This window comes from Nyctibius grandis, chromosome 18, assembly GCF_013368605.1.
Source record: "Nyctibius grandis isolate bNycGra1 chromosome 18, bNycGra1.pri, whole genome shotgun sequence".
Taxonomy (NCBI): Eukaryota; Metazoa; Chordata; class Aves; order Nyctibiiformes; family Nyctibiidae; genus Nyctibius; species Nyctibius grandis.
Genome location: NC_090675.1, coordinates 3225986 through 3250241, shown reverse-complemented (window position 1 = coordinate 3250241; position 24256 = coordinate 3225986). Strand labels below are relative to the sequence as shown.

At 41.8% G+C, this 24256-nt stretch overlaps 1 protein-coding gene across 3 annotated transcripts in view; it reads left to right on the top strand.

The window, feature by feature from the left end:
* Window positions 1-24256, top strand: part of CUX1 (cut like homeobox 1) — a 276370-nt gene that overhangs the window by 201737 nt on the left and 50377 nt on the right. Inside the window, exons 14-21 of one of the 3 annotated variants that reach the window (XM_068415818.1) lie at window positions 232-328; window positions 1412-2083; window positions 3074-3139; window positions 4507-4608; window positions 6870-7696; window positions 9133-9298; window positions 9941-9997; window positions 14284-14366. In XM_068415818.1, the coding sequence (XP_068271919.1) occupies window positions 232-328; window positions 1412-2083; window positions 3074-3139; window positions 4507-4608; window positions 6870-7696; window positions 9133-9298; window positions 9941-9997; window positions 14284-14321 (2025 nt within the window). In that variant the 3' untranslated portion in view covers window positions 14322-14366. Of the gene's footprint in view, window positions 1-231; window positions 329-1411; window positions 2084-3073; window positions 3140-4506; window positions 4609-6869; window positions 7697-9132; window positions 9299-9940; window positions 9998-14283; window positions 14367-24256 lie in introns of those variants that run through there. The other 2 variants (XM_068415820.1, XM_068415819.1) reach the window with 2 other exon arrangements.

Sequence of the window (24256 nt, the reverse complement as noted above, 5' to 3'; positions counted from 1 at the left end):
CAAAATAATGCAGAATTGATGAATGATTTACAATGAAAATTAAACAGTGAATCTCTTCTACGGCTCATGTAGGAGCACTGAGTGATTGCTGCAGATATATGCATGGTGAATTCCCTAGCTGCGTTCCTAGCAGAGATGAGCACTTGTTTTCTTCTTCTGAAATCCTTTTTAGTGCCTGAGTGAGACTCTTAATGCTTTTAGAAACAAACCTCCCGCTTTGATTTTCTTTAGGATGCATCTAAACCGCTGGAGGTGCTGCTGCTGGAGAAGAACCGCTCCTTGCAGTCGGAGAACGCCACGCTGCGTATCACAAATAGTGACCTGAGTGGTAGGTTGAACCGATTTTCGGCTATTCTGGTTTGTTTGCTGTCTTGTAAAGGGAGGGGGGGCTGAGTGAGAGATGAATGTCTGAGCTAATGCATGGCAGAAAGATTAACAGGCAACAGGAACACTGAATAATGTTTGATTTCTGCAGTTTTATAGGCTGGATAATAAAACTTGGAGACCTCAGAGAGTCTTTAAAGGTTAGGAAAGAGGCGTTACAAGATGTACCAAGTGGTAGCGTTTGAGGCTGTCTTCTGTTTTGGTAACAAATTCATCCGTGGCACCAGAAGTCTCTTCCCCCACGCACAATGTTATGCAAAATGTTTGCATGTAGAACACAATAATCTTCCTGTCTGATACACTTAGATATACTACCAGCAGGTCAGCTTGGAAAAACAAAATACTTTCTTTTTAGCAAAGTGTGTTTGCCGTTTAGCTTTCCTAATGTGGACTTTTTACATCTTGTGTGCACATTTTTTAAATGGCAAGTCATGGAATTTGCAGATACTTGAATGCTTATGGTTTTTGCAGCTGGAAGGAAGTTAAAAGTTGCCACTGGCCCTGGGATTACTGAATTCTGAAGCGTTTATGACTTTAACTGAGTGATCTTGGTGCATCCACCTAATGGTGATTCCTTTATTCAAATTGGTTTGTTCCAAAATGTAAATGTTTGCTGCATTTGGGTTCAGTCAGGTCCAATGAGTAATGTCTTGAATGAGAGACAACAAAGAGACTTGCTGTCTGTAACTGCATATATTTTAAATGTATAACTGCACTTCATGTAATTGTTTTAGTTTTAATGTTTGTAAGGGGGATTCTCCAGGCTGCAACATACAAGAAAGGTGCAAACATGAAATGCATGTTGTTTGTTTTGGGGGCCTTGTTTGGCTTATTAAAATTTCAATTACAAAAAAAAAAAAAAAGAAAACAAAACAAAAACAAAACAAAAACAAAAATCCCACTGCCACTTCATTGGCCCATGTAAATCTGCACTTTTTCCCTTTGTGGGGCAAACTTTGCATTTTTTTTATCTTGGTTTTTCCCTCTTTGATCCCCCATAATGCATTATGTTTGACCTTCCTTGTAGGGTCAGCCAGGAGAAAAGGGAAAGACCAGCCTGAGAGTCAGCGTCCTGCAACCTTGCCGGCCTCCCCTCCTTCTCAGTTGCTCCGCAACGCGGGGGAGCAGGCTTCCAATACTAATGGTACACACCAGTTCTCACCAACGGGTTTAAGTCAAGACTTTTTCAGCTCATCCCTGGCGAGCCCCAGCTTACCCCTGGCCTCCACAGGAAAATTTGCACTAAACTCTCTCCTCCAGCGACAGCTAATGCAGTCCTTCTACTCCAAGGCAATGCAGGAAGCAGGAAGCACAAGCATGATTTTTTCAACAGGTCCTTACAGCACAAACTCCATATCTTCCCAAAGTCCATTACAACAAAGTCCGGACGTAAATGGCATGGCCCCGTCTCCCAGCCAGTCAGAAAGTGCTGGGAGCGTCTCTGAAGGCGAGGAGATAGACACAGCCGAAATTGCACGTCAGGTGAAAGAGCAATTGATCAAGCACAATATTGGACAGCGGATATTTGGACATTATGTGTTGGGACTGTCGCAAGGGTCTGTGAGTGAGATACTAGCCCGGCCAAAGCCATGGAATAAACTGACTGTGAGAGGCAAGGAGCCATTTCATAAGATGAAGCAGTTCCTCTCGGATGAGCAGAACATCTTGGCTCTTCGCAGCATCCAGGGTAGACAAAGAGGTAAGCGCTCGCCAGCCAAGGGTCTTGCCCTATTTTCCTGTTAGTTACAAATGTTAAAAATTGGAAGCTTCCCTGAACCGGGCCGTTTGTGCATTGCTGCTGTTTTCACCCGAATCAGATGTCAGGTACAGAAAGTACAGCTTTCTAACTCTGCTTTTCAGCACTCAAGCAGGTTAGTATCTTTGCTTATGCTTTTTTTAGCTGCTGACTTGTGTTTGTCAGCAGGAGCAAGCAGCAGGGACACTTACATCCCTCACTTCCCAATAGCTCCCTGTCAGAGCTAAATACAGAGTGAAAAGGGTCAGTAGCTATTAAGGGTATCAGCCCTCAGAAATGCTTGAAAATCTTTATTTGGGGTTGTTTACTGAGACCAGACTTTTGTTGTGTCTTGTGTGATTTTTTTTTTTCCAAAATGTTTTGACAAAATATCATAGGTGATGCATGAGATGAGTAATTAAAAAACAATCCTAATTTAAAGCAGCTTTGCATATTTAAGGCAGTGATTTTAAGAAATAACATGCATTTCGTTGTGATTCATCTTAAGACTGAGATTTACATTTAGAGAAACTGAAAAGTAAGTTGTTTACAGTCAAGAAATACTGGAAAGGACAGGCAGGATTTTCCTAGATTTTGTTTAATTGAAAGCACACACTGTTAGATTTATAATCTGTTCTTCCTTTTGATGATTGTACTTGAGGGGATTATCTGCCCATCTTTAACCTCTTCATTTTTGGTATCTCTAGACATTTATTTATATCTATCTAATCTCCTTTCCGAACGTAGCTGTAATCTTTATTAACAAATCAGCCAGCCTTGCTTCTTCCAAAGTAGCCAGCTCCTCCAGCGCTCAGACAAAGGCTCGAGGGGGCGAGGACAACTCGAACCCTCGCCTTCAGAGACAGGCTGCTAGCTTCTCATGTCACACAGCCCGTGATGTCAGAGCAACCATCCCCTGATTGTTTTGTTCTTACCAAACTTGTTTTTCAACAGAGAATCCAGGCCAGAACCTGAACAGACTATTTCAGGAAGTACCGAAACGAAGAAATGGGTCTGAAGGTACGTCACAGGCAGGTGTTTTTCTTTGCAGTCAATACCTAGGAAGTGGAGTGTGCTTTAGCTGTGTGTTTCCTTAAAACTGTGCAGTTTGATTCTGGCCTGGAATCTGATAGAAAAACAGACAGTAAGTATAAAACAAACCATGGGTTAGATGAACACTTTGCTTTTTCTAATTCTGCTGCTGCTGTACTAACGTAACGCTGTTTGGATACTTTTTCCACTCCCAAACTCACTGCGTACGCAGATAAAAAGAGATAAGTGATAGAAGTGACTTTATAAAATCATCAGATCTATTGAAATGCTGTCTTTGCTATTTTTGTGATTTTGGAGGGAGAAAGTTGCACAATTACGTGTAATACGACATCAGTCGCATACTGCTTCTGCTCTACATTTACTTCTTTCTTCTCATGGGGCTTACGGTGACAAATACACTTTAATATGCTGTTAAATTAGTGTGATACTTACTTCAGTATGATGTATGAAAAAGATAACAAGATCAGTGAACATCAGATCGATAAATTACCACTGAACAGGAAGTACGAACATTTTTCTTCATTATAGATTAGCTGCAGACTTTTTCTTTTAGCAAGACAACAGGAAGAAGAAAAAACAAAAACAGGTACCCCGAAACTCTGTAGTTCCTTTGACTCCAGTCGGAAATTATCTGGCTCACTTACAAATGATAGTCTCATAATGAAAAATGCAGTTAAGTGCAATAGCGTTCACAGTCGTAGTTTTCCCTCCTTTTCTTCCCTTTAGTGGTTAAAAAAACCAAGCCAAAACCAACAACCAAGTAATGGCTCTTAGCTGGAGAGTACTTCAAATGGTATCTGCATTTAAATGACTGTTTTTCTTAAAGTATTAACCTCTAGAAAGTTAAAAATTATTTCTGTCTAGTTACTTTGTAATTCTCTTTCGGGCTGAACGTGTACTCATCCTACTTTGCCTAGCAGCTGATGCAATTTTTAAGGTGATTCCTGATCTTATGTTTTTAGCTTTCCTCCTTCCCCTCTGGTTCTTTTCCCTTCTGCTTCCTCTCCCCCTCCAAAAAAAATGAAAAGGAAAAAAATAGATCTATATATGTTATTCTGGAAAAGGAATATACGACCACCTAGTTCTTCCTCTGGTGATGTCAGTGTTCTCATCATTCCAGTGCAGCTATCAGGCAGATTTTGCACAACAAGGATATTTTTCTTTTATTATGTTAAGTGCATTCTTGGTGTTGTAAATGTTGTTAAAGGTCCTGTGTAAACTGTCACCAGGTCGTGCTGGCGGTGTATCAGTATATACTGTCTGTCTTTGCATTAAAGAAACAACCAAACAAAGGAAAGTTTTCCCGGTGTCATTAGTTCTGTTTTCCTCTGCAGGTAATATAACCACAAGAATCCGAACCACAGAGACTGGCTCTGATGAAGCCATCAAATCCATTCTCGAACAAGCCAAAAGGGAGCTGCAAGTACAGAAAACAGGTACAGTCTCATTTTGTCTCTTGCTCCTTTTATTTCAGAATTTAATTAAAACAATTACCATGAGCTTTCTGGTCAGTTAATTATATTCTTAAAACCTTGAATGTAGGTTTGAAGAGCCTTTTTCTTTTTTTTTTTTTTTTTTATTTAGTGGAGTTGTTTCTGTCTATAAGGCAGCCCAAGTTAAGGTTACATGTGTCACAGCTTGGCAGGGTCTCTGCTCAGCACTCTGCCCACTTTGTTCTGCCCCACTCCCGGGGCCGTGACGCTGTGAGATTTCTAAACACCTTTTTCCCAAGTGCAGAGCTCTGCCTTCTTTACACCACTCCAGACCTGCAGGCAGTCACTCCGCAGGTCGAACCTACAGAATCCTTCTTTCTTCTACCAGTTTGCTCCTTGGAAAGGGAATGGCTCCTGCATTCTCTTCTCTCTAACTCAGGCCCCAGGGACACAACTGCATGGGAGAGGGAACTGAATGGATTTTCCGGGGTGAAGGTCACGATCTAGCCAGCAATTACCCGTCACATAGTACCATCGTACTGTGGACATCGTGTACTGAAATGATAATACAGGCAAACTCAGTTCTGAGTTTTACATGACTTTATTTTTGGTTACAGAATGTATTCAGTGAATGAACTGGCAAATCCAAAAAGCGTTTCCTTTCCCAAAACCATCATTAGTTTAATGTCTTAGCCCAAGATAAGTTTACTTCCTCATTGTATGCTGTCATGTTAACATTTCTGTTTACTCCATAGCCCTCCCAACTTTTTTAAAGTTTCCAGTACTGCTAAAGGGCTGATGCTGATTTAGAGAGTACTGTGCATTACTTCTGTTTCGTTTTTGAAAGTAAATACTGATTTACAGTTCTGGATAGTTGTCTTTTAAATGAAAACTGAGCTAATCTCATGGCAAAATATCGAAGACTAGTTAATATACGATTTAAAGAGTAAGACTTTATACAAGTAATGATTACATAGAGAAAAACGTGGGCTGTGTGCAGGAAACTGCAAGCACGTTGTTCAGTAGCATGTTTCATCTGAGAATCTCAGGCTTCCTTTCAAATATTAATTCAGCCTCCAAACTCCCTATGAAACCAGTAGATAAAACAGAATCGATGGTCTCGCTGTCTTTTTTTTCCATTTCTTAGCTTTTCATGTATTTTATAGTGTGTGACAGGAAGGAATGTAGGGAGGCAAATTGGGAAATGTATTCAGATGAGGCATAAAATTACTAGAATAATACGCAGCATGTTTCAAACCTTATTTCACTTTGAGGCCACTTCTTGCAATGTATGGGTGGCCTGTTACTGTCATCTAGTGCTTCACTTTCCCCGTTCTTCGTAGAGTAGCTTTCAGAGGAATTGGTTTTCCAGTAGTGGGGACCTCAGTGGAGACTAGCTTAAATGGAAACAGATGCCATTGCAAAAACCTCCTGACTCTGCAGAGAGAATTCTTACACCCACGTCCCAATCTCTGCTCATCCCTGACTGCTGGTAGCACAGTGGCGCGAGTCCTTGTTCACCACTGAAATACTTTTTAGGTGTTACCTCTTCTGAAAGCGCCTGTAGCTCCATTCTAGGACTTCAGATGAGGCAGAGAGGGATGGCCAGGAGTTGACCTGATTTTCGTAGAGCTGTTTATTTCAGTGGTTGGGACCATGGAACAAGAAAACAGGAGCATATTTAGCTTGTCAAATGAAATCATGAAGTCTCTTACTAAAGTTCGTGCTTTGTTGTAATTTGTGTGTTATATTTTTGGAGTTAAAAGGGCTCACCTTATTTACACTGTAAGAGGGTATTAATAGTCTGTCCAGGTGAACGCAGCTGTGTTTGGTTTTGAGTGTGTGTTACGATTCATTTGTGGAGATAGAGAGAAGTGAAAGGTTAAATAACTCTGTGAGTAGAACTATAAAATGTTATTGACCACTTGGGGTGGGGGAGGAAGGAGTGAAGGCTTGATTTTCAAAGGCATTTATTTGAAAATTTTTACAATGGTGGAAACCATGCAAGTACTACTAGACTTCTGCAGTTGAGTCTGTGCGTGCAAATGTCCAGCACTTTGGCAACTATAAAAATTTTCCAGTGAAGAACTTTGGAAATCTTACTTTATTTTGGAAAGTGCAAATCTTTGCTTAGTGAAAACTCCTCTCTACCTTCCAGAAATGTATTGCAGCCCTTTTCCTGACGGGGAAATATTTGCAGTAGCACGTGTTGAATATAAAGCATATTCCTCTGTTGCATTTAGTCTTTTGGTTGTTTTTCATAGCTGAGCCGGCTCAGCCGCCTTCTGCATCTAGCAGTGGCAATTCTGATGATGCTATTCGATCCATTCTGCAACAAGCCCGACGCGAAATGGAGGCACAGCAGGCTGCCCTTGAACCTGCCTTAAAAACACCACCTTTATCTCAAGCTGACATTTCTATCCTGTCCCCCAAACTAGTATCTACACCTGCAATGTCTTCGGTTTCCAGCTACTCTCCTTTGGCCATATCCCTGAAGAAACATTCATCTGTCACTGATTCCAGTATCTCTGCATTGCAGAACCTCTCTGGGCTCAAAAAGGAGCCTCAGGAGGCACCTGTTTTAGAGCTTCATGGAATAAGTGATTCTGCCCAGGGTATGTTGAGGCATGTTAAAAATGAGTTGGGACGTGGTGGTGTTTGGAAGGACCATTGGTGGAATACTGTGCAGCATGAGAGAAGAAATACAGCTCTTCCCGAAGATGTAAAAGTTGAGGAAGCCAGTGGTGGAAAAGAAAAGGTCAGCAATCAGACTAGGCCAGATCGTAGCCAGCTCCAAGGACCATCTTCTTCAGAGTATTGGAAAGAGTGGCCAAACGCTGAATCTCCGTACTCGCAGAGTTCTGAATTGAGCGTGACTGGGGCGAGTCGCAGTGAGACACCACAAAATAGCCCCCTCCCTTCATCCCCTATCGTGTCATTGTCAAAGCCATCCAAACCTTCAGTTCCTCCACTGACACCCGAGCAGTATGAGATTTACATGTACCAGGAAGTGGATACGATAGAGCTAACGCGGCAGGTCAAAGAAAAGCTAGCAAAGAATGGCATCTGCCAAAGGATCTTTGGGGAAAAGGTAAAGAACTGGTTCTCTCTTGTTATGCCAGTGTTGTGAATGTGCGTGTGCTCCTTACGTCGGTACGGAGCTCAGTGTAACGGAGGGGGATATGCCACGTGTGTCTCATGGAAAAATGTTTTTGCTTCGTATGCTAAAAGTATTTAAAAAATAAGTTCACAAAGGAAAGGATTCGTTTTCCTGTATTTTGTGAATTGCATAGGTTTTTATGTAAGGATTGGCTTCAGCCACTTGTGATTAGAAACGGGGCCCCCGAGTTTAGAAACATTGAAAGCTGAAGCAAACGTTATTGAGACTCAGTATTTCATGCGTAATGTAATGAATTCATGGAATATTTGAGTAATACCATTGTCATGACTGGAGAGTCTTAAATTTGTTATGAGTGAAGATTATGGACACAAGAGCATTTTTCCTTTTTTTTAATATTTGGAAATGCGCACAAGGGTATTTAAATAAACACACGGAAAATCCCCTGCCTCTCCTTAGTCTTAAGTCAAGAATTCACAGTCATTTCTTATACCTGGTGCTTGGTATCTTAGCGTGCTTTGAGACATTTTTAAGCAATGTTTGATTACAGATATGCGATGCACGATAAGGCTTTCTGAAGTTCTCACGTTGTGGGCCCTAAGTGTGGAACACATGGGATTTCAGGGGGGTCCCCAACCACCAGAAAACACCTCCCAGGCTATAAGAAGTGGTGGACATCTGGTGTTTCTTCTTCCCATAAAGAATTGAATCAGTATAATAGCATAATAGGAGGTGGCATCACCCTATTACCTTTTCACTAAGATGTAAAATGAAAAGCCTGACCTCTCGGGGTCTTTAAAGATCCCATGGCAGTTTTCATTAAGTATGATTTTTAACCCCTGTACCTGTGCTGAATTTCAGGCAAGTAATTGTGTTCTGCCTGTCTGAAATTTCCCCTTCACAGCAGTTGGCTGTATTCTTAAATATTTACTTACGTGGAGCAGCTGCTGCTACAGGTGAAAACACACAGGTAGAATTCATACCAAAAAAAATCAACCAAATATAGGCCTAGTCTCAAAAGTCCCAATTATTTTTGTTTGAGAACAAAATACATGCCAATCATTTCCTGTTTTATCTGCCTGTGTGTGCCTGGACTCTGTGTTTTTCCTGTTAGAACTGATGAAACTATTTGACACAAAATATGAAAAGTATGCAAATCTCGTGCCACCCTTTCACCGTTTCTGCTGCTGCTCCGTTCCTGCAGGAACAAACCCACATTCCAGAAGGGAACCACGGCAGGAGAAAAGTGTTTCCATCAATTACCTACAAATGTCATTTTGTGGTTTTACTCATTGTCCCTATAAAAATGACTTGAGCAATATAGCAGTAAAGGAAACCAAAGTGACATAAATTACCCCCCCCTCCACATCAAATGTGTTAACGTGCCATTCTTGGTTGCTTCACTTCAGGTATTGGGGCTGTCCCAAGGAAGTGTCAGTGACATGCTCTCCAGGCCAAAGCCATGGAGTAAATTGACCCAAAAAGGCCGAGAACCATTTATTCGTATGCAGCTCTGGTTGAATGGTGAGCTGGGACAGTGTGTCCTGCCTGCACAAGGGCAGCAACAAGGACAAGGTAATTAAAATTCCACTATGTTGTTTGAGTTGAGGAGGAGGAGGAAATCTTTTTTTTTTTTAAATTTGCAGTAAGCGAGACTTGTGCCGGCTGCTAGTCCAGGCGTTACTGGAAGTGGCAGCGTCCACCCTCGCAGCCCAGCCGGTCCCTAGGAGGACGCACTGGGAGTGTTTACGAACAAAGCGCTCGTTTATGCGTAATTGATAAGCAGCAGTTATCAAGTTCCTAATTAGGATGATATTATCTAGGCATGAATATGATATGCAATTCAAAAAAATTTGGCCGAAGAGCTGGAAAATCTTGTGCACTGTTTTCTAGGGTTGCATAGGGGATTTTTATTGTTCCTAGGAGAGTATCGATTGCTTTCAGGAGGTGAGCTAGAAGAACTAAGCTTTAAAGGGGGAATGCTGTGTTGCAATTATGCTTTTATTGTGGCTCTCTCTTACCCTAATACCTATTGATACAGGAAGACCAGACTAGAGTTTGGCCTTGGTTGTACCCTTATAATGCCACTGACTCAGCTGAGCGGCGTGCCCTTGCCGAGATCGGTGGTTTGCTATTTGTTGAGCCTGCTTACTGTTTAGTTTGTGGTTTGGCATCTCCTTTTATTGTTCCCTGATTTTCCTCTCCTCTCTTATCTAGTCCTTCACTCTGTGACATCATTACAGGATTCCCTACAGCAGGGATGTGCAAGCTCAGGTAATCAGCTGGTTTCAATGATTTGCTCTGAAATAATTCTCTGTGCTTTTGTTACGTTTCTTTTGCTTTGATGCCGAGAGGTTTCTCACGTTTTGTCGTATCATACAGGAGACCCTTCAATTTTTTTATTAACACAGTTAATTCCTTGTTCTCTCCTTGTTGCTATGGCAGATGTAGGGAGTACACCTATTTAGCTGCATTATTAGGTAAAAAGACTCTGTCTGATCTTAGAGATCATTGGCTCTGTAGGGGGTTTTTTACCATAGTTCAGCTTATCAACTTGACATGTGACAATGACTGTAAAACAAGCCTTTCGTTTGTAATGTGATCTCCATACTCCAGCTGCCTTACTCGCTGGCATATTTTTTTCCCACTTTCATTTGCACAAAATCTGCTTTGTTAATTTGAAGGTGAGGAAAAGACCACATTATGTCTGTCTTTTTCAAGCTTCGTTAAATATTCCTGAGCCGACCTTTTTTCCTCCCTCCCCTTTCCGTTTGCAAAAAAGCAGATGCAGCAAAGATGAGTGTCGAAGAGAAGTGAATTGCTAAAGGTTTTATAAGATGGCCACAGTATAGGAAGGAGGCTGGAGCAGAACAGCTGTATTCCTGCTGTTAGATACCGAACTCTACCCACACAGACTTTTTACCAGCGATATGCTTAACTGACGTAAACCCCTCGGGCTGTTTTGTACTCTAGAAAAATACTTGTGCCCTGCTCTGTACTTACAGTGCCCTGTATTGGAGAAGTGTTGCATTTCAGGGTATGGAGAAGGATGGGTTGTGCTCTTCTCCCACCTTTCTGGCATTCTGAAACACTCTTCTTCTAGAGCTTGCTGGGTTTATTCTGAATATCCCAACCGAACTGCTTTTTCCTCACTCTAATGGGAAACTCTTTTGCATACTAGAAGAAAATCTGTGATGATATTCAGTCCACGTTTTTCTTAAGAAGAACAGTTGAAAATAAGTAGACCAAAGCAAAAAAAAAAATGCCCCTGGTAAAAACAAGCCATGAAAACAAAACCAAAATGGGAAAAAATTATTTGCAATCATAGGGCTATTGTTACTTATAGCCAAGTGTTTAGCGAACATGGAAATTTCCTGCGACGTTTTATACACTGCTGTTCATTAAAAGCATGCCATTGACTAATTTTTTTGTAGCATCAGAACTATGCAAGAGTAACTGTTACAGTTATAAACGCCTAAGACAGCATGGAAAATATGAGTAATTAATTGTAGCCATTTTAAGAGGAATTTGAAATCAGAGGAGCTGGGAAAAGGCTGCATTGTTATTGCTAATCATCATATTTATGACTAACTGTAATTATGAAAGATTGAAAGACAAGCCCATAGTATTAAAATCCGACCACCTTATGGATTCCCATGAGGATCGCTGGGAGCTGACAGTGATTTCCTTCAGGAAGTTCAGTTTTGCTGCTGTGATATTTTGCTCCCCTCCCACACTCCCAGTCTCGTTTGTCAGTTCCTGCCCTTGAGCTAATATTTTGTGAGGCGACACATTCCTATCAGCTAATAAAATCATATTATTGATGATCGCCCTCCTTCTTTCCTTAAAGCAGACTTACAAATGAGAAAATGGGCTCGTGCCCTTTTCTTCCTCTGTTCTGATGATTAAAAATGAAATTGTTGTACAAGACGTTCTTTCCTTGGTACCTTTCTCCGTGTAAAGGAACAAGGAAGGTTGTGTCACCACGCAGAACAAAAGAGTGAAACCAAGTTATTTGAATGAGGAAGGGCAGTTTGGTAATTTTCTTTTATTAGCAGCTGTTCTGTAATTAAAAGCGCAGCAAACAGTTTGGAAAAGGTAATAATAATTATGCATTTGTGAAAGATCCTCCACTCCAGGGCAGGGAAAAAAAAAAGACAACTCCAGTTTTCTGGTCTTCTGAGACATTTCCCAGAAAATCAAGGCAGAAAAGGTTGCATATTTGTAATTTTAAAACAGAAATTAATCAGAACAATTTTGAAACGAGAAAAGGTCTGGAGCCTTTTCCACGTAATTTAATTGGCTTGGAGCTTGTTGAATGCATGAAGGGAAAGAAATGAAATTAAACTAATGCATTCAGTGGCTCCTGAGTGCTTTGCCAAGAAGGTCTTCAGTGTACAGAGTGTCAACATGCATAGTAACGTCTCAAACTTTTATTAGCTGTGAGTATTTTCATTACCGTTTGGCACTATTCTATCAAACTAGCAAGATTTTCTGGATTCCTGACCCAGTTAGTTACACTTCTAGATCATAAGGTTTTGATTAACACCTCATTCATGAAAACCTGTTCTTTTGTCTGGTAATTTTCCATTGTCACACGTGGACAGATGGACCCATCAGTCTTTTATACGTGGGAATGAATGGATAAGGATTAGAGAGAGAAAGAGAGCAAAGGGAAGCCAGGCTTGTTTTTCTTCTTTGAAAGCTGTATTTATGAATTTTGAAAAAACACAGTCTATACCAAAATTACAACCAGATATATATCTGTATTTTCTGCCTGTGACCTTTCATCAAGGCTTTGGTGATTTTGTGCAAGTTTCAGTGAACGTGTTTTACCCAAAAATGGTGCCTGTACCCTAGGTGGTCAAAAATAGTATCACTGTGCCTTTTCTAAAATTTTTTCTGTGTATTTCTTTCCACCTGAATGCTCTAATGCCCTTGGGTAAATCTGCCTTTTTAATGATTTATGTGTCAAAAGCACGGACCAAATCACATGGAAAAAAAGTTGAATTAGTGTCACCCAACTGCATCGGCGTTTTTTCGTGATGAATTTGGCCCTTATTGAGTTGCATTACTGATGATCAGGGCTGGGTTGGGTTTGGACAGTAGCCATGTGCCAGAAGAAGGTCTGTGTGCTTGGATATTTTTCTACATATTTGTACTGTATATAGCTCTTAGTAGTTTTGTTTTATTTTAGGGTCTTATGTCTTTACTGAGCATCTATATGACATTAAGACAAAGTTTCTTTTTGTGTGCTGTTGATTTCATAGCTACTCCTAGGGAAGCTGAATTTTTATTCACTCTTGTATTTATCCTCTGTGAAGGACATATACTCTTTATATACTACATTAAAGACTTGCAAATACTCAGTGGGAAAAAGACACGCCTTTTTGGTATGTGTTTCTGTAAGGGTCGTCTTATGACCTAATGTGGAAATCTTCATTTGCCGATACAGCTGCGGGTGATCTCAGGGGATTTTGAATTTCCCTTTTGTTTGTCTTCCTTTCTGGGTATCATCCATCATTCCTAACCTCATGCTGCTTAGCAATAGTAACACTCATGGGAGTTGAAGAAAGGATTATAGCAGCATAAAATGGGGAGCTAATTAGAGCTTGTTTCAAAATCAGAATCTAGCTTGAGATAATTGCATATTATCTGGTGATTTAAAAACCCAAGATCTACTGTATTTAGATCAACTAAAATATGCGTAAAAGCTTTATTTTCAAAATAAAACATTTGTAACAACAGGGAGATTACTTCTTATCATCCCTTGGGAAAGAAAACCTGAAAAAAAATCAGAATGCAATCTATGTTTTACTGTAGTTATGATATTAACAGACATATTGTGCAATGATGATAAACCCAGGTATCCATTATATTTTTATTTATATAATACACATTCCTGTAATATTTTTTAGTACAGAAGCTGCTGAGCGGGCAGGTGGTTAACTGTGTACTGGGTCTTCCACTTTACCTCGTAACAGAAGGATGCTGTCACGTTGACTACTCTGAGAGAAGCAAAGTGGGGAGAGAGTGTATTTCAGGCTTGCAATCCATAGTCAGGATTACCATCCTGATGCGCTTACGGGAAGAGCTCATTAGCCACATGGTGGCAAAGGAGAAGCTCTTACCTCCCCCCATTTCTCCATGGTTCATGATTTTTTTCTTCATTGTACTGGACGGGAAGAGCTGTCCGAGATGGTGCTCCAGAGCACGACTGGGATTAGCACGTGGAGACCTGAATGCCTTGAGATCACACAAGTGATCAGTCCAGTGACTCTGACAGATCTTCCCAAATTTGAGCTATTTTTTGTTGTTGAATCAAAAAGAAGAGAGAGATTGTTTTGCAGTCATTAGCTGGCATTCCAGGTTAATAGCATTGTGTGACACGAAATGGTTCTGGTTAAGGTAGTGTATAAAATGGAAGAGAAGGGAGCTGGCATGGCTTTTAATAGCTGAGTAGTTGGATTGCAACAATTCCTTGCATAAATGGTTTCTGTTTGATGACCAATTTTTGACTCTTTGCATTTGATTGAGACAGTTGTCTCCTTTTTTGCTAGGTGCAAATGCATTTTTAAAGTTTGGAGCTGAAAACTAAGTCAGCCGAACAGTTATCTTCGTGCTAACCCTGAAGCACTCTGGCGCGTATCGGTGAAGTTTCCACATTCTTTCTGTGTGGCTTGAGATTGCGGCTCTGAAGCAGTTGGCCATAGCTGTCTTGATTTCAAACCATAGGATATCAGTTGGCTCCTCGTAAGGGCAGCTGTTGTAGTCTGTCTGTAATGTGTGTGATCGTATTCTGTGCCATTTCCCTGACATTTCGACCATGAAAACCTTCCTGGCAGCCTTTCTGGTATCAATAAAGCTGGGAGAACCGCTGTCAAGGCACCTTACTGGGACCTGGGAATGCAGCGTGAAGTCAGTGTTTCAAGTTCGTTCTTAATATAACGTTGGCTATCATTGCTAGCTGTCATCTGGTCATCCCTGCCTCCTGCCTGGGTCTGTCCTCCCCAGCCTGGCTTGCATGGCCGTAGTCCTTTGTCCGTCAGCAATGCTTTGCAGATAGTCGGTATTTGTAGAGAAAGTCCTGTCCTAGTTTTATTCTTTTCTGTCCATTGAACCACCTGGTGATTAAACTTGCAGAAGATGACTCCATCCTCATTGTGGTCATAGCTTTACTGTTATAAAAGTGCTCAAGTGAAATACATAATCATAGAGTGAACACTATTTTCTAGGCAGATATTCCTTGCGGCTGAATTACAATGACAAAGCACCAACACACTTTTCATATTAATACAGCAAAGTGGAGACTCATGCTGGATTCTGAAGACAGATTTAATTCACTCTGAAGTGTGGCTATGGGTTCGTAGCATTCGTTTTGGAGAAGTTACTCAGTCAAGCTGCAGCTATGTTTTATTTCTGTGGTTAATTTGGGAATGTGGGTCCTTTACGCTCCCTCTCCTTTGGGGTGTGTGAAAGGATCTCCAAGCAAGGAGCTCGTGTGCAGCTCTGCAGTAGCATTTTGCCAGGCACGCTAATGCCTCATTCTCAAAGTCTTCATTTTTAAAAATTAGAATTAATGAATTAATTATCTTTTTTAAGCTGTATGAAAAAAGAAACTTTCCTGACTGTTACTGCTGCTACACTTCTCAGGTAGTTTATAGGAGTACCAGTTAGCATAGTAGTTGCTAAAAAGTGGATGTACTTTGTGAATACATGCTTGCACTGTAACTTCAGCATCAGTCTGAGCGTGTAACTTCCTTGCACTCTGTTCAGGCCTTCTTTAAAAGAAACCATGGCCATTGAATATCAGAGCTCCACTGTTCGTCATTTCATTACTTATTACTTCATTTCATTAATTACCGGCATTTTCTTTTCCCTCCGCTTGCACATTTGGATATGAGCAGCCTCCTTTGGGGAGGGGGCCCACGTTACCTCCCCTCCCCACTTCCAGGCACAGGGGGCTTCTCCTGCCAGCTGCTAACCACAGAGGAGCTGGGTGGAAAATGATGAGCTGATATGTTAGAAAGCCAAATACGAAAATAACTGGAGCAGCACTGAAACGCGAGCGAGGCCGTCACGGTCGTGCTGTGGCGCAGGAAGGCCAAGCGGCTCCGGGGGGGGTCAGGAGCCAGGGTGATGGCCGGGATCTGTCCCCCGTGGGCTGGCAGCTGCAGAAGAGGTCGGAAAGGCTCTTCTCTGAAGGGAGCAGATATTTTTCTGTTGGTAATAGGAGGCTCTGGCAGCTGGCAGAAGCTCACGTTGGGCTTCTGGTTGCTTGTGGGAAAAGGAGGGGCTGCAGGTCCAGCGCCCGCGGCCACGTGGCTGCCACCGGTGGGATGAAGATAGCCATCACGCCCTTGGCCCTCCCCGGGCGACAGCCCAACCGCTGCTCAGCAAATTACAAAATGCTTCTCCGCTGGATGAAAATTACCTTGCTTTCAATTCAAAGAACAGATAATGGGCTATTTTCCTCCCAAAATACTGGAAAAAAGGTGTGCTAGCACCAAATGCACGGGTTGTTATTCCCATCTTATGATGGGGATGGAGCTACGAGGCAGCTGTCTTCTCCACCAAGTAGCTCTGAAACAGGGAAATAAACATCCTGTTAGACTCTTAACAACGCCATCCTCTTCTGATGGTAGTTACGTATTACTTGATAGCACATCATTCCCAAGAAGAAAAAACAGAAGATTACCAGAAAATTAATATCTTCTAAGTTACCTTCTAGCCTATCCTTTGTTATTAGGGTGCAGCAGGGAAGGAGAAAAACTGATGAATTTGTCTCACCGAATTTGATGGGTGTTGGAGGTTTTTAAATTTCTCAGCAGACATCCAGAGAAACAGCAAATGAAAGAATCCGGTGATTAAATCTGAGAAGAAATGCGACTTGCATTGAAAACAAAGCAAAGTGGATTTGAAATCAAATTTAAATAAAAGGGAAAGTAGAAAAATATCCAATTAATAGGCCTAATGAAGGGAAAAAGTATAATGACAACAAGGAATGTAAAATAGGCCTCATCAGTAAACGTCCCACATTTATACTTATCAAAGATATTGCTAATAGCGACTAAAATGATACTTGTTTCTTTGGCTTTCTCTGTGATGCCCTATAGTGGGGTTGAAAAGCGTGATTGTTCCCCAGAACAGCTCAAGCACTGTTAGGTTTTGCCAATAAATAGTACCAGAGCTTGACAAGCTATCCCCGTGTTTTTGTCGCTGCTCAGAGTCTCTCCGATGAGACTGTCCCAGGACAGTACGCTGCTTTGGAGAGCAACATTGTCCTTGAGAGGGATTCTCACCAGCTCTCCCGGCCAAAGCATCCTTCTCTGTCCCGTGCCATGAGATGGTCCCCTCCGGTGTCTCTCCTGAGCCATCCCCCCTGTGCTTTTCGCTTGCTGAAGGGAGGGTGGGCTGGGGGCGGCGGTGGGAGCTGCCCCCTCCTGCTCGTCTCTGCCTGGTTTTGCACACATGGAGGTGTGAGATTAGCTGCAGTGTAACTACCGTTGTGGTTTATGTTTGTTTCTCTCTTTTGCCCCTCTGGAACTTGGGTCCTAAAAATAGTGCAAGTTTGAACTGGCAGATGTTTCATTTGTCCTTTAGGAGAGGACCAAAATTAGCCTCTCATTTGGCACCTAAATAAAGCAGCTTAACTGCCTTTATGCGAACTTTGCAATTACTGTCTATTGAAGTTGCAACATTTTGTTGTGTTCGATGGGGAAGGGTATTATGTAAGCAGTACCAGCACCTAAAAAGCCACCAGGCCTTGAAAGAGAGAGGGCGAACAAGAACGAGCCCAGCTGTTTTGTTTTGGGGGTTTGGTTTGAGGTTTTTTTACTTTTTCTGATCTGAGGCAGGTAGGTTTTTCCTAATGAAGGTTTCATTTAAAAAAAAAAAAAGGCAAAAGTAACTTGGAAATGCTCAGAGCTGTCTATTGTAAAGGTAAAAAAAAAATCTAATAAAAGGACAGCAATGCTTTCTCTAATTTTCAGAGAAAAATCTGCACAAGAATGCCTAAAGCTGGGTTAGCAGTGGGACTCCCCAGGGGCAACAGAAAGATGTTATAATCAATTACCACATCATAACACTGATGTATGATAATTACTGAGTGTTCCTCCTGAGATAGTGCAGCATTTGGCTGGGATGCGGCTCTTTCATGGTCCACTGCCTGATTAATATGCAAATAATAGGCTGATTGCATGATGAATGCAGAAAATGAGTTCGCTGATAACGTGAGCACCGAAGCGGGAAGATGATAAATTACTTTTACTGACTGTCCTACATTAAGTACCCTTTCTCAACAATTTTATCACAAATTAAGTAAAGCAGTATGGAGAGATTATGAGGATGTGTAAAATAATGTACCTTAATAGCTTTTATAATATTGTTGCGTACAATGTAAATGTCATTTTGTTTCAGTACTTTAGCCAGTCCCCCTCCCAAAGAGGAGTGCATTTCGTATAGCAAAGCTCAGGGTCACTCTTCTTCGACTGCTTTCTTCTAAGATGAAGAACAACCCACTGTGTTGCGGGTGTTGGATAGGACTTCTCTGTTGGGGAAGGCAGGCGTTAGCCTCCCATCCATCCCGTATGTATCTTGCCCACAGCAAATGAATGCCCACGTTGTTTAGTGGGGGAGATAGATTTAAATGCAGCGCACCGTGCACACGTGAATTCTGCTTCATGCTCTTGTCTGGAGCAGACAAGAGGTTAAAAAATCTCAAAGGAGGATCTAGAAATACCTTCACACTCAGGCTTACGACAGAGGAGGACAACAAACAATCATAAACATGGTAACACGTTAAAGTTAGTCTCTAATCACAAGGTCAGCAAGTCAACAAAGACACCATAAAGTGCAGCAGAACCTCTCAAAGCTCTACCTCTGTTTTCCAAAAGGTATTGTGCACGTGTTTATTTTGATTATACTAAAAATAAAACTATGTGGGGTTGTGGCATCTTGATTGATTGCTTTCATGACATAGTTGTTTTAATATTCAGAAAATCCTTAATAAAGCTTCTGCACACAAGCTGTTTTAATAATGAGGCTATTGAAAATATTTTCCAGCAGTTATTTCTAAATATTGACTTCTGACTAAGTTACGGAAACACAGAAAAATCTGAATATTAAATAAAGATTAGCAGAGTAGAGCAATGTCTTTTAAAGCAGCCATGATTTTGCCATTAATCACCTAATTTAAAATCTGATTTCTTTTTAGAAAGGGTGTTTTGATTGTTTAAAGGTGATGTATAAAAACAAAAAATTGTCATTCAGCACTCTTCAATGCAAAGACCCTACTTCTGGCTCAGGAAGCGTAGGAGATTCTCCCCACGTGCTCGCTGTGTTGTGTACCTCTTCTGTAGACATCTGCTTTTGGCCAGTGAGACTGGGAAAGGATTTGGGGCTGTTGGCCTGACCTGAGCATTGCTCTGAGGTTTCCGAGTGTGTCTCTACATCCAGCTGAAAAAAACCTCAAGTTCCTTTTTTTTCTCCTTCATTCGTTGTAAAATAGTACTTAAAATCATGGCTGTGTAGAGACCTCATGCTTCCCTGTAGGCCCGTGAGCTGGCATAGATCACACAGCAGCTAGACATGTCTCTGCTTGGTTATCAAGCTGGCTGGGTGGCCCTGGGCACCGGCTGTTCTTCAGTTGTCGTTCCACGAGCGACATGTAGCTCACAAGGCTGCGCTAGGACTTTCCTCGTTATGCGAACACTGGGGCTGGCATAAAAACACATCCTTTTGCTAATGGGCTTGCACTGCAAATGAGGTCAGGAAAGAGATACAGATTCCTGTTCTTAATCCCTTCCACCCATACTGTGTTGCAGGTGTGTAGCAGCAGGTGCCTGTTTTTCAAATCTGGTTCACAAATTTGGTTCCCTCACCCACATGGGACAGCACGGTTGTGGTTCAGTGTCAGGCAGAAATGGAGGTAAAGGATGGAGCCAGGACAGGAGTGCCTTAAGCTGATACGATGCCAGTTCTTGGCTGTGGGAAGTTACAGTCTTAGCGTAGGTTTGGGTGCAATAGTGGGATTTCCAAGACTGTCTGAGGCATTTGTGGTTGCACATTCATTGAAAGGAGAATTGGTTACCCAGCTTCTCTAAGTACTTTTAAACGTCCAGCTGTAAATCTCTCTTCGTCAGTCTATCTCCAGCTCCCATCTTACTTGCTCTTTTCTGAACTTCATCTGATCTCTCCAGCTCCTTCTGGTTTCTAGAATGGCTGAAGACACGTTTTTTTAATACAAGCGCAAGCTAACATAGTTATTGAAAATGCAACAGAAATTGCAGCAATACCTTGTAGTCCTTTAACAATGCTCAGAAGCAGGTTTTTTTCAAGCAGATTGACCCTGATCATTCAGATAGTTTTATGTGCTCCTGCCACTTAACATATACTCATATGCAGAATTGGGGACCCTTATTTTTAGTACTGCCCCAGTAATTTCAGAGTTAACCAGCGCTGGTTTCCTCCCCTTTCAGTGCAGACACGCATACATCTGCATGCTTTCCTAAAGGGGTTTGCTTTTGATCCCTCCCCCCATCCACATAAAATTTCCCTCTGAGCCAAGACCCAAAATAACATTTTCCCCAAAGTTATAACATTTGTGAAACAAACAAACAAACAAATAAAATCTCCACGGTCATGGTGGGAATCTATAATCGTAACTACAGCAAGTGCTTGCAACTATAACTGCACGTACCTCCGTACTTCACATCATTATATATGCACACTGTAGGGAGGTTTGTATACTCCCTACATATAACTGTGGGAGTTTCTAGCTGTAGGGAGGATCGTATTTTTATAAGCCACATTAATTTGCAAATTGTGAATAAGCAAGGTTCACTCACTTAAAGTAAATCCACCAAAACCACTACCTGAGAGAAAGCGTTCAGCTTTCACGCCTATTTTCTTTTAATTAGTCAGAAGAGAGCTGTATTGCAGTGCTGTGCCACAAATGCTGATCAGATTTATTACGTAGTTCAAACTTGCACTGCACCACTGTTCGCGAGGAGAGTTGTTATGGTGCGTTAGAAGGTCCTGCATAGCCAGCCAGTGCTAAAGGTAAAATGAGATAGAAAGTCGGAGAAAATAAATCTCTCCCTGAAATTTTCAGATCCTGGGAAACTGAGTAATGTGGTTGTCCAAAGGATGTTGCCATTGATCAGATGTGTGATCAGGTCCTGATTCTCAGGACAACATACACCAGTTTTTGGTCTACAAATTGGCTAGAATGGGCAGCGTAATCATCAGGGGAAAACAGAAACTAATGCAGTCCCAGTGTGAGACACTTTGATCTCAGGCAACCTGCCAGGTCTGTTGTTGTCCATTAACTCATCTGCACAAGGAGGTAAATGCAGGCCCTGAAGTAGCAAATGCTCTTTTAAGAGGTTGCAGAGAAATCTGTCCACATTTGTCTGCTTTCATCTTCCCTACTAACTTGCCGTAAAGGGAACGAGCAGAGCACGGGATGCTTCGTTGCCTCCCCGCTGTGCGCAGAACGTGACGGTTCTCGCTGTTCGTCCATGAGGAACTTTGAATTTGACTTGTTTGGCATAAACCTGAAGCCCGAGCTTCGGACATTACTAAAAGTGGTGCATCAAACCAAGCGCCAGTTAAATCATGTTTGGGTTCTTGTCGGAATGTCACAGAGTACCCTGTCATTTTGTTTTAGCAACTTGTCCTTCCAAATGCGCAGTTCGCCTTATGGCATGCCAGCAGTAAAAATGTCACTTACAATAATTACTTTTTGGTGAAAATGCTTGCTGACTTCCTACCTTCAAGCTGTTTTTTACACAGTGGGGAGATAATAAGAAATGACTTTATCCTGACTGCTCAAATGAACACTAAATGGAATTTAGGTTATTATTACTGCAGATAGAGGACTGTGTATTGAAATTTAAATAGTGGATCAGATAAACTACAGAGATTTGTCTCTGGAAATTATAGTGGGTCTGCTTTTTCAATCCACTTCTCTCTGAAACTTAAGGCAGCTGTTGTGTGCCTGCTGCCTTTAGAATATAATATTTTTCATAATCCTTTTAGAGGCCCCTGAATACCTTCTGTGTTTTGCATGGTCTTCCCTAACTTCGCCATGTTCTGTGCCTCATTCCCCATGAGTCCTTTTGCAGCTTATTAGCTAAGCTTGTGTTAGCAGTAAAGGTTGGGCAGTTTGTTCTCCCACCAGCTCCTGATCTGCAAAAGAACAGAGTGCTCTTTCTAGGCAGGTGAGTGTGCGGGGAGAAGCTCAGCGGGTTGAGCTTGTGTTTCATGCTTGCAAATTCAGATGCTCTTGTTCAAATCTTTGCTCTGAACTTTGATGTACAAGTGGATGTAAAGTCATTTTGCGGCTGTGGCTGTAGGAGTTGAGGCAGGGTCTGAGCAAAAGTGGCAAGCCTGCAGCGCTCAAAATGCGTACGAGAAATTCCACTGGAGGAATCTGCCTGTGCTGGCAGACAGCAGCGTGGTGCCTCTGGGACTGGTGAAACGGTGTCTTAACACTGCTTCGTCATCCAGATACCTCTGTTGAGGGGGATACATCTGGTGTTAGGTCATGCATACATCTGTGGGTTTCTGGGGAGGTTGTAGCAGGCGTCACCTGCAAGTCTTTGCATCTGAGGTGTCCTGAGCTTCAGAAGGAGGATTGAGCCGAAATGTGCAGTGGATCTAGCTATACTGCTGCTTTTGTGTGGAGGGACGGGTTAGATTACTTTATGTGGTCAAAAGAGTTCCTGTATATCACAGAAATGGTCCTTCTTGGCCAGTGCCCTGCAGTTTTGCAGAATACAATTAAATGTCTCTAACTGCTGAGCTGATGCAGCTGAGTGGGTGATCCTCAGGAGTGCAATGGCCTGCAGGAGGGGAGCCCAGCGCAGCCTCTGGTTCCTTACACCCTACAGGGATTTTGGCATGTTACGATGGCAGAACATGGTCAGACCTGGTAGAGGAATGTGTCAGGCTGATACTGTGTTGGGGGAAGTCTTTTCAGGTAATTTGCAGGCCACAGCTGGGATAATCATAGTCCAAAATGTTCTACAACCAGTGTTCAAGCAATTCAGGACCCAGGATCCAGTATTAGGGACCTGACCCCAGCATGGGGGTGGGAAATCTTGTAGTTGGAAAAGAATAAGAAAATCTAATGTTAAATTCATGAAACCCGCTGTAACCAATGAACTGAGACTAGAACTCTGTTTTCAGACTTCCTCACATTTTCCAAAACGCTGTCGTGATAGAAGCTATGGGGAAGGTGTAGAAGATGGATGGGACCAAAGTGTGACTTGGCTTCATCCACTGGGCTAAGGAATGCAAGACTACTAAAGATTTTCTGTGTTCATGTAATTAAGGCAAGGTCAATTTGTTATGGTTCTCAGCCAGTTTTGTAAAATGCTGAGACAGACCCTAGTCCTATATGCTAAATTGTTTGCAAAGTTTGTTTAGTTTCTTAACTGATCACTGCTAAGGGATGGGGAGGGGCATGGGCAAGCTGTGATGCCATTTTCAGGTTTTGTTGCAGTAAGATGGTCATTCAAGCAGCAATTTTATATGGGGAAAATGGTATTTAAAAAGAAAACAGAAGGTATTTGTATAATGTTGACTTTGTTTCCATTCATTTATGTATCTTCATTTTAGATTATGCATCTCCCTCTAGTATTGTAGTAGGAAAAAACAAAACCAAAGAATTTCCTAACTTAAGAATAAGGACCATGTGTTCTGCCAGGAGTGATGTGTTCCCGAGTACGGCTCTCTGGCGTTCGCAAACTGCATCAGATGTATTTGTCTTTATGAAGACACACTTGCCTTCAAAGACGTGAATGCTCCCTTTCACTATATGGTCATAGCTCGCTCTCAGCTGTTTTCGTCAACTGTGAAATAGCCAGTGTTGGTGTTTCGGTTGTCTTCATATTTTACCTAGGAATGGAGGCCAATTGCTCTTGCCAAACATTTCAGATTGCTGGCCCATTTACGCAGACATCACTTCCTAGTACTTAATTTGCATTTGATTATTATTTTCTATGCTGCATATTTGAATGTGCTTTTAAAAATTGGTTGGAAGTGCCCAACTTCCCTATACCCCAAACATGTATATTCTGAATGAATAATATAAAAGTGCATGGTAGAGCCTTTGCCCTTTCATGACTCAGTTATACTTGCAGTTTTAGATTACTTGGATGACTTATTTTGTTTACATGCATTTATGGTGCATTTGAATCTTTAATGATGTTTGTCAACAGGTTCCTGATCATTTAAAATTAAGATGTTAAACTGATGTGTCTTCATCACGTGCTCAGGCCCTGATGGACAACATCTTTCCACCAAGCTAGTTTGGGGAGATCCTGTTTGTTGGAGACCTTTCTCCCATCCTCAACAAAGCACAGGGCATGGCTCACTTCTCTGGCTACCTGAGACTTAAAAAATTCCCAGGTTCTGCAGTGACTTTGTCACTGGTGATGCTCTTGATGTCTCCAGCTCTTTACTTCTAGCATCTTATTTTTGAAGCTTTTGGGCTTTTACTTCAGGTTTTAAACTAGATACAGG